The following is a 16,450-nucleotide window of genomic DNA, read 5'->3' on the forward strand; positions in this document are numbered from 1 at the left end:
TCCAAAACTAATTTCAATTAAAATATTCTAATGGAGTTTGCAACAATTACTACTCATTTAAATACATGATAAAATATTAAGATGTAAAAAAACTGCTTGTTATCACTGAATGGTAAAGATTATTTAAATTTATCAGTTAATAGTAAAAAGTGAATCTACATTGTATATTGTATATAACAAAGATTTAAGTTGATTCTGGACAAAGAAAGATAACTCCAATTAAAAAAAAATCTTGCAGATATTTCTTGCTTACTATACTGGACAAAGAAAGATAACTCTTAATTAAAAAAAAATTTGCTATTTCACAATATTGTGAAATTAGATATTTCTTGCCATTGCACAACACTGTGCAATTGAAAAGACTTGCTATTGCACAATACTTAATATAATAATTTTAGATCCTGATTTGGACCAACTTGAAAACTGGGCCCATAATCAAAAATCTAAGTACATGTTTAGATTCAGCATATCAAAGAGGCCCAAGAATTTAATTTTTGTTAAAATCAAACTTAGTTTAATTTTGGACCCTTTGCACTTTAATTTAGACCAATTTTAAAACTGGGCCAAAAATTAAGAATCTACATACACAGTTAGATTTGGCATATCAAAGAACCCCAATTTTTCAATTTTTGATGAAATCAAACAATGTTTAATTTTGGACCTCGATTTGGGCCAACTTGAAAACTGGGCCAATAATCAAAAATCTAAGTACATTTTTAGATTCAGCATATCAAAGAACCCCAAGGTTTCAATTTTTGTTAAAATCAAACTAAGTTTAATTTTGGACCCTTTGGACCTTAATGTAGACCAATTTGAAAACGGGACCAAAAATTAAGAATCTACATACACAGTTAGAATCGGCATATTAAAGAACCCCAATTATTCAATTTTGATGAAATCAAACAAAGTTTAATTTTGGACCCTTTGGGCCCCTTTTTCCTTAACTGTTGGGACCAAAACTCCCAAAATCAATACCAACCTTCCTTTTATAGTCATAAACCTTATGTTTAAATTTCATAGATTTCTATTTACTTATACTAACGCTATGGTGCGAAAACCAAGAAAAATGCTTATTTGGGTCCCTTTTTGGCCCCTAATTCCTAAACTGTTGGGACCAAAACTCCCAAAATCAATACCAACCTTCCTTTTGTGGTCATAAACATTGTGTTTAAATTTCATTGATTTCTATTCACTTTAACTAAAGTTATTGTGCGAAAACCAAGAATAATGCTTATTTGGGCCCTTTTTTGGCCCCTAATTCCTAAACTGTTGAAACCAAAACTCCCAAAATCAATCCCAACCTTTCTTTTGTGGTCATAAACCTTGTGTCAAAATTTCATAGATTTCTATCAACTTAAACTAAAGTTATAGTGCGAAAACCAAGAAAATGCTTATTTGGGCCCTTTTTGGCCCCTAATTCCTAAAATGTTGGGACCAAAACTCCCAAAATCAATACCAGCCTTCCTTTTATGGTCATAAACCTTGTGTTAAAATTTCATAGATTTCTATTCACTTTTACTAAAGTTAGAGTGCGAAAACTAAAAGTATTCGGACGACGACGACGACGACGACGACGACGACGCCAACGTGATAGCAATATACGACGAAAATTTTTTCAAAATTTGCGGTCGTATAAAAATAAAATATGAGAAAAACTTTATAAAAATCTTTGTGAATGTTAGAATTTATAAAGTTATATTTGAAACAAAATAAAACTTGGAATCATACAAGACATAAAATGGAACAGTTTTCAATAAAAAATAAAATTACAACCAAAAAATCTAAACTATTTGTAAAATAATTTGATAAATATGATAAAACTTGATACAAAATAAAACATACAGCACAACCTAACTATATCTATGTCATCACAGTGTAGCCAACACATGTTACATTGTACAATGATAAAAAAAAGTTCATTATAGAACTCTCATATAATTGATCTGACTTCACAATAACATTTTTGAGGAATATTCCAACCTTCTTAGGAAAATTTAGTTGATAAAATGCCTAAGTATACCACAATCTAACAATTACCCCCCAGAGGCATTTCAAATGAATTCATTCAACCTGAAATAACATGAAAATATGTGATGCAATTTGCTTGTTTTTACAATTGATGTATGCTTAAAAACTTGAAACCATTGATTTTAACCTAACATTAAATGCTACTCAACAGAAAATAAAAATTACCCATGGAAATAACTTAAGCACCTTCACTGTTATTGATTCAAACTGAAAAATTTCTCTTGTACCACATGAATAAAATGTTCCCGTAATTTTGATTTGAAATTTTCATACCATAGCATGAGTTCCTTTCTCCTTTTTATTTTGCCTTCAATACTGAGCTTTAGTTCATTTGATAAAACAGATCTCAACTCCTTCCAGTCTTTTATATATTTTACTGGAGCTTTATACTCCTTTAATATCCTAAGGGGCACATTATCAGACACTGAAGATTTCCCACAATTCCCTGGTGTCATTACATCCTCTACAACAGGAAGTGAGCCCAATGCTAAAGCTTCATATATTCTGTAGCATTCTGTGTTTTGACCAACCGGGTTCAGTGTTATATCACTGTCTTCTAAGGCATCTATATAATCTTCTCGACTTTTGTCTGTTTCCTGTGGCAACCACCTATAATGAAAATAATTCTTTTATCAGATCACAGAGATAATGAAATCTATTGATATAAGGCTTTCTAACTTGCTGCCATAATTTGTTACTTTTTCATGCTAACTTGACTATTTAAAATTCTAATGTTTCTGTGGATTCGCTTTATTCGTGGGATACCAATATTTTTGGATTTCGTAGGTACAGGTGAACCACGAAATTAAATGCTCAACAAATGAATTTTTTTTCCAGGCTTGTACGCAGACTTTGGCAAAACCATGATATTTAATATCCACGAACATGCATTTTTTCCTTAATCCATGAAAATTGGTACCCACTAAAATAAATGAATCCACAGTTCATGAAGTCTAGCCTACAACAATTGCCTTACAGAAAATGTGTTCACATTAAGCATAATAAATCATTTGTAACCATCAGTTTCATTTATATACAAGCTTGGTGACTGATTGCTTGTTGGTGTTTAATTAAGCTTTATTGTAGCTGCCAGTTTCAATCGGTGGGAGTAGTTAGAGTACCTAAGAGAGAACCACAGACCTTTTGGAAGAAATTTTTTATAACTAGTCACAATTACATTTCCTTAGGTCACTTGAGGAACAGTTCTAAATGTTCGTTAAGATGCACAAAAATTTACCAGTACTTCATGCAGTCAACTTTATTTCATCATTTAAGATAGCCCCAATATTTCGTGGAATATTTATCTGCCATTTTGATTGCATCATTTCAGTGTGAACATTTTTCAACTGTAAAACTTTCCATTTGTCAATACAGTGTATATACATCTGAAACATCTCATAGATCTTTTTCGGAATGCACAATTATTGAAATATTTGTTCAGATACACATTGCCAACAGTTTAATGTGGGATAAAATATATAACTAGTTTGCATGCAAAATTTCCCATTGACCTGTACACCACATCTTGATTGTAAACCCACAGTCTCACCCACAGTTGGTCTCATGGATAGCTTTTTATGTTCAGAAGATTTTTATGCTCCACCTACGATAGTAGAGGGGCATTATGTTTTCTGGTCTGTGCCTCTGTTCGTCCGTCTGTGTGTCCATGCATCCATTCGCTTAAGGTTAAAGTTTTTGGTCAAGGTAGTTTTTAAAGAAGTTGAAGTCCAATCAACTTGAAACTTAGTACACATGTTCCCCATGATATGATCCTTCTAATTTAATTCCAAATTATAGTTTTGACCCCAATTTTATGGTCCACTGAACATAGAAAATGATAGTGTGAAGTTCAGGTTAAAGTTTTTGGTCAAGGTAGTTTTTGATGAAGTTAAAGTCCAATCAACTTGAAACTTAGTACACATGTTTCCTATGATATGCTCTTTCTAATTTTTAAAGTTTTGACCCCAATTTCACGGTCTACTGAACATAGAAAATGATAGTGCGAGTGGGGCATCCATGTACTATGGACACATTCTTGTTGGTCATGGTGTATAAATGGTCATTTTTTTAAATTTGCAAATGTATTTGGAGTTATAGTCATACCTATATTATCTTATGTAACTTTTCACATATAGCTTATGGGATAAATTCTTAAAACCTTTTTACCAGTTAGTCATGGTCATAAGGGACATTTAACTAATCTTGTTCTTTATAAATAATTTGTTTTTCAAAACATTTGCAGTTATTTTATAGACATTATACACAGCAGTTACAAAAGTTAATCCTAATCTGTTTAAATAAAACACCTACGTTTGTCTAGCTTTTACTGAACATATACTTCTTAATGGCTCAGTACGTAGAACATCTAAAAGTACTTCTCTCGATGAATTCTTGTATATGGTTCCCATAAAATTACATACAAATTTTCTTTTGTTGTAAATTGGAACTTCGGACCTCTCAATGTTTGGAAAATCTCTATACCTGTAGGATAAAGAACACATCAAGTTACATTTATAAAAATCTCTACACTTTTAGTGCAAGACAAAATTAATTTACACATGATTTTCAGTACACACAATGTATAACTTAGCTATTATCCACTAAATATTGGTTAGAGAGATAGACGGAATTGCTAATAATATGTCGTCTATTTTGGGGAAGAAAGTTAACAGAACATTCAGACCACACAACCTATACAGTCTATACACAACCTGACAACTTATTGTATCATTCTTTCCACGATGCAAGAGGACAAACACATGTTGGCAGAATAATTTTAACAAACATTTTCACAACAACATTTTATTTTATTTTAATTTCTTTTATAGTTTATTTACATACTTACAATGAACTTTCACTTTCACTTTCAGTACGTTGCTATTAATAACGTTACTAATTACCATTGTAACATTGTGACGTTTAAATTTTAACAACCCGATTTTGTACTTCAACATGATTTTATGTATTGTTTTTATCCTGATGACGGTGCCCTAGGCACCGAAACATGTCGATCAATAAATTTCTGCAGCAGTCCCTAAAGTGTTGTTGTTATAAGACTCTCTACATTTTATGTTTTTTATCATTACGACCCTGCATACCCTCGGGTATCCACTTTAAGGACTCTACCGTACTACAGACTCACCAGGCGTTGGTTCACTTTCGTTTGAAATTAAATATATTAGTGTAAATAGATTAAGCATGTCACTCAATCAGTTGCAACGTTCTTTTCGTCAAACTAATAGTGCGTTTATTTATGGGAGCGGCAAGTACTGCCTTCCCCCGAGCACTTCGATTCAAAAGAATTGCCGAATTTGTCCTATTAGAATTGAAATAATTCATGGGGGCTTGAATATATCGTGATTTTACCACGGGTTGTCCCATTATGCCAATATTTTACCCCTCGCTATCGCTCTGGGTAAAATATTTGTCATTAAGAGCCAACCCTTGATAAAATCACTATATATTCAAGCCCCCATAAATTATTTCTTAAATAATGATTATACATGTATTTTCATTGTGAGAGTGTATGTTTTTTTAGGTAAATTTTGTTAAAATTTAATGCTATTCTATTTATTCCTAAATGACCAATTTGTTTAAAAAAGCAAAGGTTAATACCGTGTTTATTTGTTATGTTTTACAATTTAAGTAACATGATGACAAAGTTCTTATATAAAATTTTATGATATTGAAACACTTAGGCTAACCATTATTAAATGTTCTCTTCATGGAAAGTTCTAACTTTTAGAGAAGATCTTAATTTAAGAAAAGTCAAATCATTATTTACAATAGTATTTGTAGCAAACTTACTGAAAAGTTCTGATGAAAAGGCACTAGTACATAAATTAGGCCTTAAGTTTTGTCATTGGAATTGTTTTACATTTGTCATTACAAGGCCCTTTAAAATTGACTATGTGGTATGGGCTTTGCTTATTGTTGAAGGCCGTACTATGACCTGTAGTTGTTAATGTGTGTCATTTGGTCTCTTGTGAAGAGTTGTGTTATTGGCAACCATAACACATCTTCTTTTTTATTATTCAATAAAAGTCCTAGATGTTTGATTATACTTACGTTGCAACACCTAATGGCCACTGATAGAAATTTCTATTATCAATATCTGGACTATCATAAACAAGGAAGACAAAATCTATTCGTCCCCCATTGACCTTCATATAGTGCTTTATCCAATCATTATTGCACTGTTCATTGCCTAGCAACACAACAGCTACATGCTGAAGATCTTTTAACAAAGGGAGATAATTCAACCATTCTCTGGCCCCTTTGATTTTGGAGACTTCTCTTCCATTTAATACTAGTACCAAGTTTTTAACATCTTGAGGAACTTCATGTAGTGTGACTGCAGGCCCAACTTTATATCTGTAAGAAAGAAAAAATTGCAATAAATAAATTAACTGCTTTGGATATCTTTAAACATGTCTAGTTAAATTCTCCAGACAAATGCAATAACAAAGAATGGCTTATCAGTTATCACAGACCTGTAGCCAGGAATTTCGAAGGGGGGGACTCACAAATTCGACTTTAACAGTCACAATTCGAACAGTACAGTGGCTTTAACAGTGCTAATTTGTTTTCAAGGGGGGGGGGTCTGAACCCCCCGAACCCCCTGGCTTCGGGAATGTATCAAAAATAGGAAATTCAAGATGACATTCATTTGTAAAGACGTTTAGTTCAGTGTGTAAATGTCTAACATCTTGTATTTTGGGAATATACAAAATCTCGCCTCACACCTGATTAAAATGCATCTTCCATTTTCTTTCCCCCTCCCCCTCTTTATATACTTTTGTAAGTCTATTTTTTGGGTTTTGATTTTATTTGATTACTTAATGTAATTATCATTAGTTTTAGTCACAAACTGACTTCTCAGGCAACAGATTTCAGCAACCTGGCAAGAATTCAAAAACAGTGTATTTTTCCAGTTCTAATGCAAATTATGTCTTGGATAAAAATGCTATATCATTATTGTTTTGGAGACAATTTTATGTCAGAGCACAGCTGGAGACAGAGAAACAACCATGTAAAAAAAACCTCATTCTTTGGAAAGAGATTCAATTTCCCATGTAAATTTTGACAACCCAATTCAAATAATTATACCAATTGTTCTAGAAAGCATAGTAATTGTTTCTAATTAAACGATAAAGTTTCACCTCAATGAGAATAGATGATGCTATTCCTTAAATACTGTCATGACTTTGATGAAGAAAAACAATATAGAATTTCAAACCAATTATTTCTTCATTAACGTGTTAAATTGCCACAAACTTCATTAAACCCTTCAATTTTTCATTCCAAAAGAAGAGCAAAATAATTACTACAGAAAACATCCTTCTTTTTTTTTTTCGTTTCGTTGGAATTAAATTAACCGATATTTTGACCAAATTGATTTAAACCTGACAGAGTGGCATAACATTCTCCTTTATCAAGTTGGTTCTTTGGTTTTGCCTGTTTTAAATTACTTTGAAAATGATGAAATGATTGGTGCCACCAGAGGAATACACGAAGCTAATTTGAAAGTTTCTCCATAATAATTTAATTTTATTGCTAGACACCTACAAAATATTGTCAATTTCCTCTCCAGCTGTAACTTTTTCTATTCCAAATCCTATATAAAGACATGCTGCAATTTTTCAATTATATTGAATATTGTATATAGGGTTATTTCAAAAATCTAATTACCATAAAATGAGAAATAATTGCTTGAGATATTACTTATCTTGAACAATTTCAATGCCTTAATTACAGTTAAAGACAAACAAGATGTTATGATCCCCAGTGAAAAGTGCAGGGGTTGGATATATATAGTAAAGATTCTGATCTCCTGTATTTTTGCAACTCTTCAACAAACTGTGTTTACTTAACTTTCAGAAAGTCTTTTGAACCTAATGATTGAATTCCTACTATTTTACTTCATATTCATTTATCTCTTTTCATGTACATAGAAATTTCAAACACAATAATATTTTAGGCATCAGCAAAAAATTTTTTTAAAACCAAATGAATAAGAGTATAGAATGTTGTTGGTTTCAATTTTTCTATCTAATACATTGTAGTTACAATAATTGTTATGAATATTTTGTTAAAAATGATTGAAATATTACTTAATTACAAAATGCCTTGAAAACTTGTTATGATAAACAATTAAAAATACATTTTCATCCCTTTAAGCTGAAACATTTACAAATCTTTTTCTGATAGATAATTGCCATCAAATAAGTGAAAGAACATTTTCTAAATATTTACAATTGCATTACTATTCTATAGATAACTTTTATTCTTTCTTGAATGGAAATCTATATTTTGCTTCAAACGAAATCTAAACAAAGTGGCAAAAACATTTTTGAAATATTACATTGTGTTCTGAATAGGTCCCAACACTGAAGATAACTTCCTAATGAGCACATTTCCTTGTAGGGAATATTAACAGTGCTAAAAAGATAAATAATATTTCCAATAAGAAAAAAACATAAGAAACATGATGTGCAACCGTGATCTTAATCATAAACAACTTTTATAATTCAATATAACTCCCCACTAATGAAGGTTTAACATCCAAGAATGAAAAAATGACATGATGGAAGTATTGGAAGCTAGCTGTGAAACCACTGCATTATTTAAACATGTTTCCCCTTTTCAACTAATTACTTCTGGAAAATTACTCCTAAACCATCTAACATGCGTCATATGAAGGACAAAGTTTCAATACCTTTGCTGTTTTACTTCTGAAAGCACTGTTTCAGGATATTAAAGTTGGTGCTGATTAAAACTTAAGAGTATTTCAATTATTCAGGTGAAAAAAATTAAGGTTTTATTTTGTTACACTCACGCAAAATTCACTAAATGAACTATAATGCATGTTTCTAATTTATTCTTATTACACAAGAGTTTGCTGTTTATCAAAAATTCATTTTTACTTCAACTTCATAAAAAACTTAACATGAAACAGGACAGACAAATGGATGAAAGAATGGACGTACAAACAGACACATGCACAGACTGAAAAACATTATGCCCTACAAGTTATCAAGGTTATCTGTAAAACATTGTTGTGAGATCTTTGAACACAAAAATCAGTAGGCTGATTCAATGTTATATAATCACATATTTTGAGCCCTAATTACCAAAATATTTTCAGGACACTCCTGAGATAATCAAACATGCTAAAGCAGCAATTTTGAAAACTGGGACCATGATTAAAATTACTTCCCCTATCAGCAAAACAGCTCTTTAGCAAAGACAACTCAAATATTAATTACAAATGAAATCATTTTGTATCTACTATAATTAAAGTTAAATGCTAAATCAATTATTTCTTTTTCTGTTGAAATAATTTTAATCCAGCAGGATGAAATCTAAATTAAAAATCTCATCCTCATTATGAAACTGGCATTGAATCAAATAAATGTAATATTTGAAAGTCATTAATATTCATAATGAATATACCGGGGTAATTATGATTTAAATGATGTAAACAATTAAATATTTGGCATCTTCACAAGAATTATTTTAAATCATTTATGAAATTATTTGCTGATGATGAATTTTCCACAGTCTTTTTCTAATTATTATATAATTTTTACATACATGTCTATTTAGTACTTTTTAATTAATTTATTTCCAATTAAAATTTCACCATCTTCAGCAAAAAGAAACCAATTAAAAAATTCCTATAATTCAGATATACAATAAATTGGTAGGTATTTTCTATCCATATCTTCCATTTATAAAGGATAATGATTTAATCATAAAAGAGTACATGCACTCCTTCAGGAAATCAGAAGAAGAAGTACTTTGAGAAGATACATGTATTTTAAAAAATATGAAACCTCAAGAAACATAGCATTACAAATATTTGTTTAATGCCTAAAAGTCCGATCCAATTCTAGTATAAAAGACTAAACATTTTGTGACAAAATTCCAGATGCAATCTTTAACAAGTATAACCTTTTTAAACCAAATCTGAAGGTGATAGAAGGAAAATTATTCAAGAGCAAACTCCAATCCAAATCAGATATAAAACACACTTTACTCATTATAGGCCAGAATCCAAGGTTTATAAAATATAAAGACTATTATAACATTTAAATTGTTAAGAATGGGACATATTTGACAAAAACAACAACATAGGCTTGAAGACACAAAAGTGAAATCGTATTGTACAAGTTATGAAGAAAATGCTAACAAGAATGCTCTTAAATAAATAGGCATTTCCTTAATTCTTTAATCTTTTCATGCTGCTCAATGTGCATCAAACTTGCATCTATTTTTTTCCAGTAATCAAAAACAGATTTCTGCACATCGTTTGCAGATTTTCGTTTATTACAAAAATAAAGGTATCAATCACAATTAATATGTTATCATTCCTCCTGATCAGTCATTTTATACAATTATGCATTCTAATTGCTTCTTTAAAATGAGATAAAATTTATATAAAATCATGTAGTTTGTAATGCATGTGCATGATTCATCTTTATTCTTTAATTAGTTCACCACTGTCACCATTGGATTGGTTTTCTGCAAGGTTGCAGGTGAGACAAAAATCACTATGAACATAACAGACTCCTGCCAAATTTTTCAAATTTGTAAGGGTCCCGCAGAACCAAGTGTCTTGCCTACTTTTGCTGTTGTCTCTGGGGAAACTATTTAATGATCTTTTGATAGTAAAAAGCTTCTGAAAGTTTGGTAAAAACCCAGGATGGTTTATGAATCTAATAAATATTTAAAAAAAAATTAACTGCAGACTGCATGTAATGTTATAAACTGGAAGAAAATCTAAGGTCATTTATAAGCAAAATATGGATAACCAAGAATTATTTTTTCACAAACTTTACTTCTCGATATTATCTTATTTGATTGCAAACAAGCTTCTGTCCAAGTTTGGTAGAAATCCAGGATAGTTTAAGAAAGTTATCAAAATTTCAAAAACTTTAACCACAGTGAATATTTGTGGACGACGCCACCACCGCTGACCATGCTGACAGTGGAATGTAGGATCGCTATGTCTCACATTTGCAACAAAAGTCACAGACTTGACAAAAATGTACTTTACTTAATACAAGTATATCAAACTATTGAAAGAAAAACAAGCAATGAAAATAGGTAGAGAATATATGATATACTAAATTACTTATTAAATATGGCCTTCTCTTTCTTCACTATGTTTATATTGAAGTCAATAAAAAACTTATCTGGTTCATAATCTCAATTTGTGACAAAAGAGAAAGTTATGCTAATATATTGTTTTTTATCTATATACATAAATAATCATTTCCTGTCATACTAAGTTAATAATAATTTCAACTGAAATATATAGACATACTACTATTGTGTACTGTTATGTTCAGATAAGGAAATTGACTAGAACAATATGATGGCCTGATATATGCACAAAACTAAGAGAGCAAATGGCCTTGACTGAAGCAAAAACAAAAATAAAAGAAACCAGATAAAACTACATTCAGTAATGTTACGGTTAACAAATTTCAAAATAAACAAAAGTACCATGACTAAATGTTCTATGTAAATGTAAGCCTTAAATGATTCTCTTAAATAGGTGCAGTAAAATTTGAAGATTAGAAGACAACAGTATAAAATTATAGAGTGCTTATAAACATTGGCTGTACATGTCAGAAACATTATCACAGGTTGTTGTTAACAACTCTATAAATATCTAATAAATGTTTTACTTCTTCTTCAGAGAATTTCTTATTCTTGGCAGTTCTTTTAAATAATGAAATTCATAGTTTCTGTTTTTTTCACAATTATCTAGAGCAGTTCTCTCCTTTATTGGCTTAGTTGTTAATGTTTGTGTCATTTTGGTCTTTTGTGGATAGTTGTCTCATTGGCAATCATACCACATCTTCTTTTTTATATTATGTGGAAAAAAATAGTCCAAGGCAAAAGTATGATGTTTATAAATGAGACCTCCCCCCAACAACAAAGTATCACAGTTTAAGTAGAACAAAGTTTGAGCAGAACAAGTTTGGGAAGAACAAAGTTTAAGTAGAACAAAGTTTAAGGAGAACAAAGTTTAAGTAGAACAAAGTTAAGTAGAACAAGTTTAAATACAACAAAGTTTGAAAAGAACAAAGTTTGGGTAGAACAAAGTATAAGAAGAACAAAATTTAAGAAGAACAAAGTTTAAAAAGCACAAAGTTTAAGAAGAACAAATTAAGTAAAACAAAGTTTAAGTGGAATAAAGTTAAGTAGGACAAAGTTTTAGAGGACCAAAAAGTTTTAGCGGAACAAAGTTAAAGATGATCTTTATGGTTTGACTCAAAACCCCACAACCCCACTACCACACTACCTTGACACCACTGAGCATGTTGCCTGTCAGTTAAGAAAACCATGAACAATTGGTCAGAGTCCCAATATTATACTACTAGTTAAAGAAAGTCTTCTTCATTCATCAAATGTTTTAATAAAAGCATTAAAGTAATAATTGCATCTCTTTGATATTAAATTAAAAGGATGGGATGACTAAATGCTAGTAAAATGAATAAAGACATTTACCTCCCACCCTGACAATTAAAGAATAGGAAATACCAAAGTACTAAAATCTAAAGTAGTATCTGTGAAATGACTGATACTCTAAAAAATCTATTACACCTCCTATAAGTCAATTAAATTACAACAAAAAACAAATTACGGTTTTATTTTGCAGACAAAAAGTTAACTTGAAAACAACTGAGACAATTTGCTGTTATTGCTTATATCTGAATAAGTTAAGAGACCTGATTCTTAATCAGTTATATATTACTTATGTTTGTGTTGAAACATCAAGTTCTGTAACTCAAGGCTGATCAAACTATTCGCGACTAAAATAATGACAATGGTCGCCATGCTCGTAGCTACAGACAAAATTAAACTTGTTGGATCATTTAATTTAACTTAATAAGTATTAGGATTGGTAACATATGCAATTTCTTTAATTCACTTTGGTAGATTTAATGTCTCCTTAAGAAAGTTAGTAATTTGGCTAGAATCAATATTTATTTTCTAGAAGAAAACTGAAAAGTGTCTAAATTAAATTGTAATTTATTAATTTCAACAAATTTAGAAGTTCTGCTATTTTAGTAGACCGATCCATCGTATAGTTGATATATAATTATCAGTTACGGCAAAACCGAAGGCCTTTGTAGATAATTCAATAATAAAATTTTCCGCTGCATCATTTTTCATAAAGGAAGTGTTTAGATATAATCAAGATACTGCCATAGATTGTTAGTAACTGATTTGACTAAGTCAAATTGACTAATAGTTAATTTCTTATCATTATGGACAAACTGCTGATACGGCAAAAATTGATATCAATTTTCTGCTGGAAGGATCTTTTTTTTAGCTCATTTCCAATTCTATTGGTTATTATTAAATAAATAATGGTACTACTGACACTTAGTCTAATAATTTTGTGTATAAATTAATTCAAGGCAACAGAAAGTAGGTTGTAGGTGTCTGACAGATCGCACATTATAACTCATCACTGTCAAGCTGAAGCACAAAACATGGAGTCATTCTGTTCAGTAGTTAAAAAGTCAGACAAAAATATCAAATTTCGATCAATTGATATAATTATGAAAAATTAAAATAATCATCAATCTAGAAAGTGCTTATACCAAACACCCACTATGGTCAAGCTGCAGATTAAAGTAATTTTACTCAGCAATTTTAATAGGAAAATAATATTTGACGATTTAGGACAATACATGGACCTCTGATATCAATTATGGTGTGAATTTGTTGTTGGGTTGCTACCTCAATGACGTTTCTCCTACATCAAATTTTATTCAAACAAAAAACACATTCCCACTTATATTCCTTTCCAATTATTCAGTACAGTACTTGATATGCACTATACATATTTACATATGTATTCATTGTCATACCAGGGATATATATATGTTTTCAAATCTACTAACCTCACTTAACCTTTACTATTATATAAACTATTATATAAACAGTTGTGTAATCTAATCCAAATATGTAAAACAACAACAATTACGAAGGCCAAAACAAAAATATTCTTGGATTCCATTTCAGTTCTTAAAGTTGTCTTTTTAAAAGGAGAAAAATATTGAAGAAGTGAAATTTGTTTCTATTTGCATTTATATTAATTAAATTGTTTCAGCATTGTATCATATGTGAGTGCCATAGGACATGTTGTGCAGGACAATATTTCTTTATACTTTAGCTGTAACCCACCAAAAATTCACGAAAATTTGACAAGGGGGTTGAATAACTATAAGCTCAAAAAATCAGACTTCATTGTTTACATAACAAATACAGTTTAAAGTGGTGATAAAAATATGCATTATTTTTTCCCTTCCACTTGCCATTTTTTTCACAATTAACTGCCTACTGATTTTGTTTTTTTAAATAATATATAACTGATTTAAACATTTCTGCTTTCATGGTTTCAAAGTGGTTTAGCTATATGTATCAGAGTGGTTGTCCACAGCTAATTTAAGGTGGGCAGTAAGGCACTGCAAGCAGATAAAATAATGGCATAAATTATGTGTATGGTGCCAAATAATTGAAATACAGTTTTTTACACTGATATTTAGTAAATCTTCATGGTTATTATTATTCAGTATATTATATCCCCTTATTTTAGAGATTTAGTGATAATCCAATGGTAATGTTTTGTAATGTTGTAATATTTCTGCCATTATTAACTTGTATCTCACCTAAACTCAATATTGTCTATCTTTTTCTCCCCGTGAGACCAGGTATTACTGGTGCTGAACTTTGTCTTACCACCAAGGATGTGTTCCCATAAGTAATGACCTGAAAATAAAAGTTAAATACATGAAGATAAACTGACATTGGTTATATAGTACTGGTTTATACTTTGACAAGACTGCATGCAATAAGAAAACAAAGGATATGGGGGTCTTGAATTCTTCCAAGACCCAAAACAGTCTTTCCTAAGTAGAATTTAAATTTTGTAAATATTTCCTTCAAACTCATAGTATGAATTTCTAAAAATTATGGTTCTAATAAAAGATCAAAATGATATCTGAAATCTCTAGTACTTTGCTCTTTTATCAGATGGGTTAAACCTTTTTGATATGGTTACTGTAATGGCATTCCATGGAGAAATCAGTTGACTTTGTAGGCATGGGTGAAAACAGAAGAAAAATAAGATTTATTCATCAAATGATCATTCAAAAATAGTACTTTTTCATTGATGTTCTACAAACTTTAAAAAAATATGTTTTCTTCTGTGTAACCAAATTACAAAAAATAATGTATATTAAGTTAAATATGGTGCAGTTTCACATTTATAAATATGTTATGTAAAACCAACCTGTCACATAATCTAATTTGTAAATGTAATAAAAGTATTATGAATTGTATATCGATTTCATATTTTAGATCTACATGGAAGAGCTTGTCATATTTATAAAACTTTTGTTCTTGTTAAATGAATCCCTGTTATGTCTAGTATATAATATGACAACAAAGGTAATAAATCTAAGACATAGTCTGGTCCCTTGATGTTACCTTGTACTGGAGATTCATGATGTTGTATCACTAAATACTTATATTCATTTGAGGTCTTTAAAAATCATTGTGAGCTCAGTGAAGTAGCAATGGAATAGAAAGGAGCAAGCAACCTGAACAATATTGTTAGTGTTTCTTAGATCATGAAAATGTTTGGCAAGAGTTGTCTCCCATCTGGGAAGTTTTTTTTGTATAACTAGTAAAGGACATATATATTCTTTATTTTCACCAAAAATCACTTAAACATCAAACCAAAGTCAACCCCAAAATTTAACTGTAACTTTATCAATGCCTTGCAAACTATTCAGAGTTTACCTTCTCCAAAGAAAGACAACTCTTATCTAACCATTCAAGGGGAAGTAATCATTGACAGTAAAACATAAAACATGTAAAATGCTAAAGATATCAGTCTGGCATGTTAACAAATATCAGGGTTATTTCAACATTCCTTTTAATCAGTGTAGAATTCATTGTAATTCAAGTTTTAATTCTAATTCAATTCAAATTGCATTGTATTAAAAGTATGAAATCTTAGAATCCATCTTAGAGTGTCCTAATGTGGAGATGAATAAAAAGAGATGTGGTGTTTATATCAATGAGACAACAACCCAACAACATAATTAACCAGAATATAATCTGGAGAGAAATGTACATGGTTCAACATGAGATGATAGTCTGATGACTATACAATATATCAAAAACACCAGTCTAAAAATATGTTATGCAAGCTTTTAATTTGATATTAGAAAAATAAATGTAAAATTACATGAACTATAAATAATATAATAAAAAACACTCAATATTTCCATTTTTGTTAGAAGTCAATAACTTGTTTCTACTAGCCTAATTCTTGCAATAACTTTCAACCTACAGAAACAAATCTTACATTTCCAACCTTCAAATC

At 30.3% G+C, this 16,450-nt stretch overlaps 1 protein-coding gene across 1 annotated transcript in view; it reads right to left on the reverse strand.

Moving 5' to 3' along the window:
* Positions 1-217: 217 nt before the first annotated feature.
* Positions 218-16,450, reverse strand: part of LOC134728280 (ribitol-5-phosphate xylosyltransferase 1-like) — a 50,269-nt gene continuing 34,036 nt past the window's right edge. The window contains exons 3-6 of the mRNA XM_063592832.1: positions 14,727-14,826; positions 6,097-6,402; positions 4,339-4,509; positions 218-2,637 (exon numbers count right to left, since the gene is read on the reverse strand). Of these exons, the coding sequence (XP_063448902.1) occupies positions 2,223-2,637; positions 4,339-4,509; positions 6,097-6,402; positions 14,727-14,826 (992 nt within the window). The 3' untranslated portion in view covers positions 218-2,222. The remainder of the gene's footprint in view (positions 2,638-4,338; positions 4,510-6,096; positions 6,403-14,726; positions 14,827-16,450) is intronic.

Source organism: Mytilus trossulus, chromosome 1 (genome assembly GCF_036588685.1).
Source record: "Mytilus trossulus isolate FHL-02 chromosome 1, PNRI_Mtr1.1.1.hap1, whole genome shotgun sequence".
Classification (NCBI taxonomy): Eukaryota; Metazoa; Mollusca; class Bivalvia; order Mytilida; family Mytilidae; genus Mytilus; species Mytilus trossulus.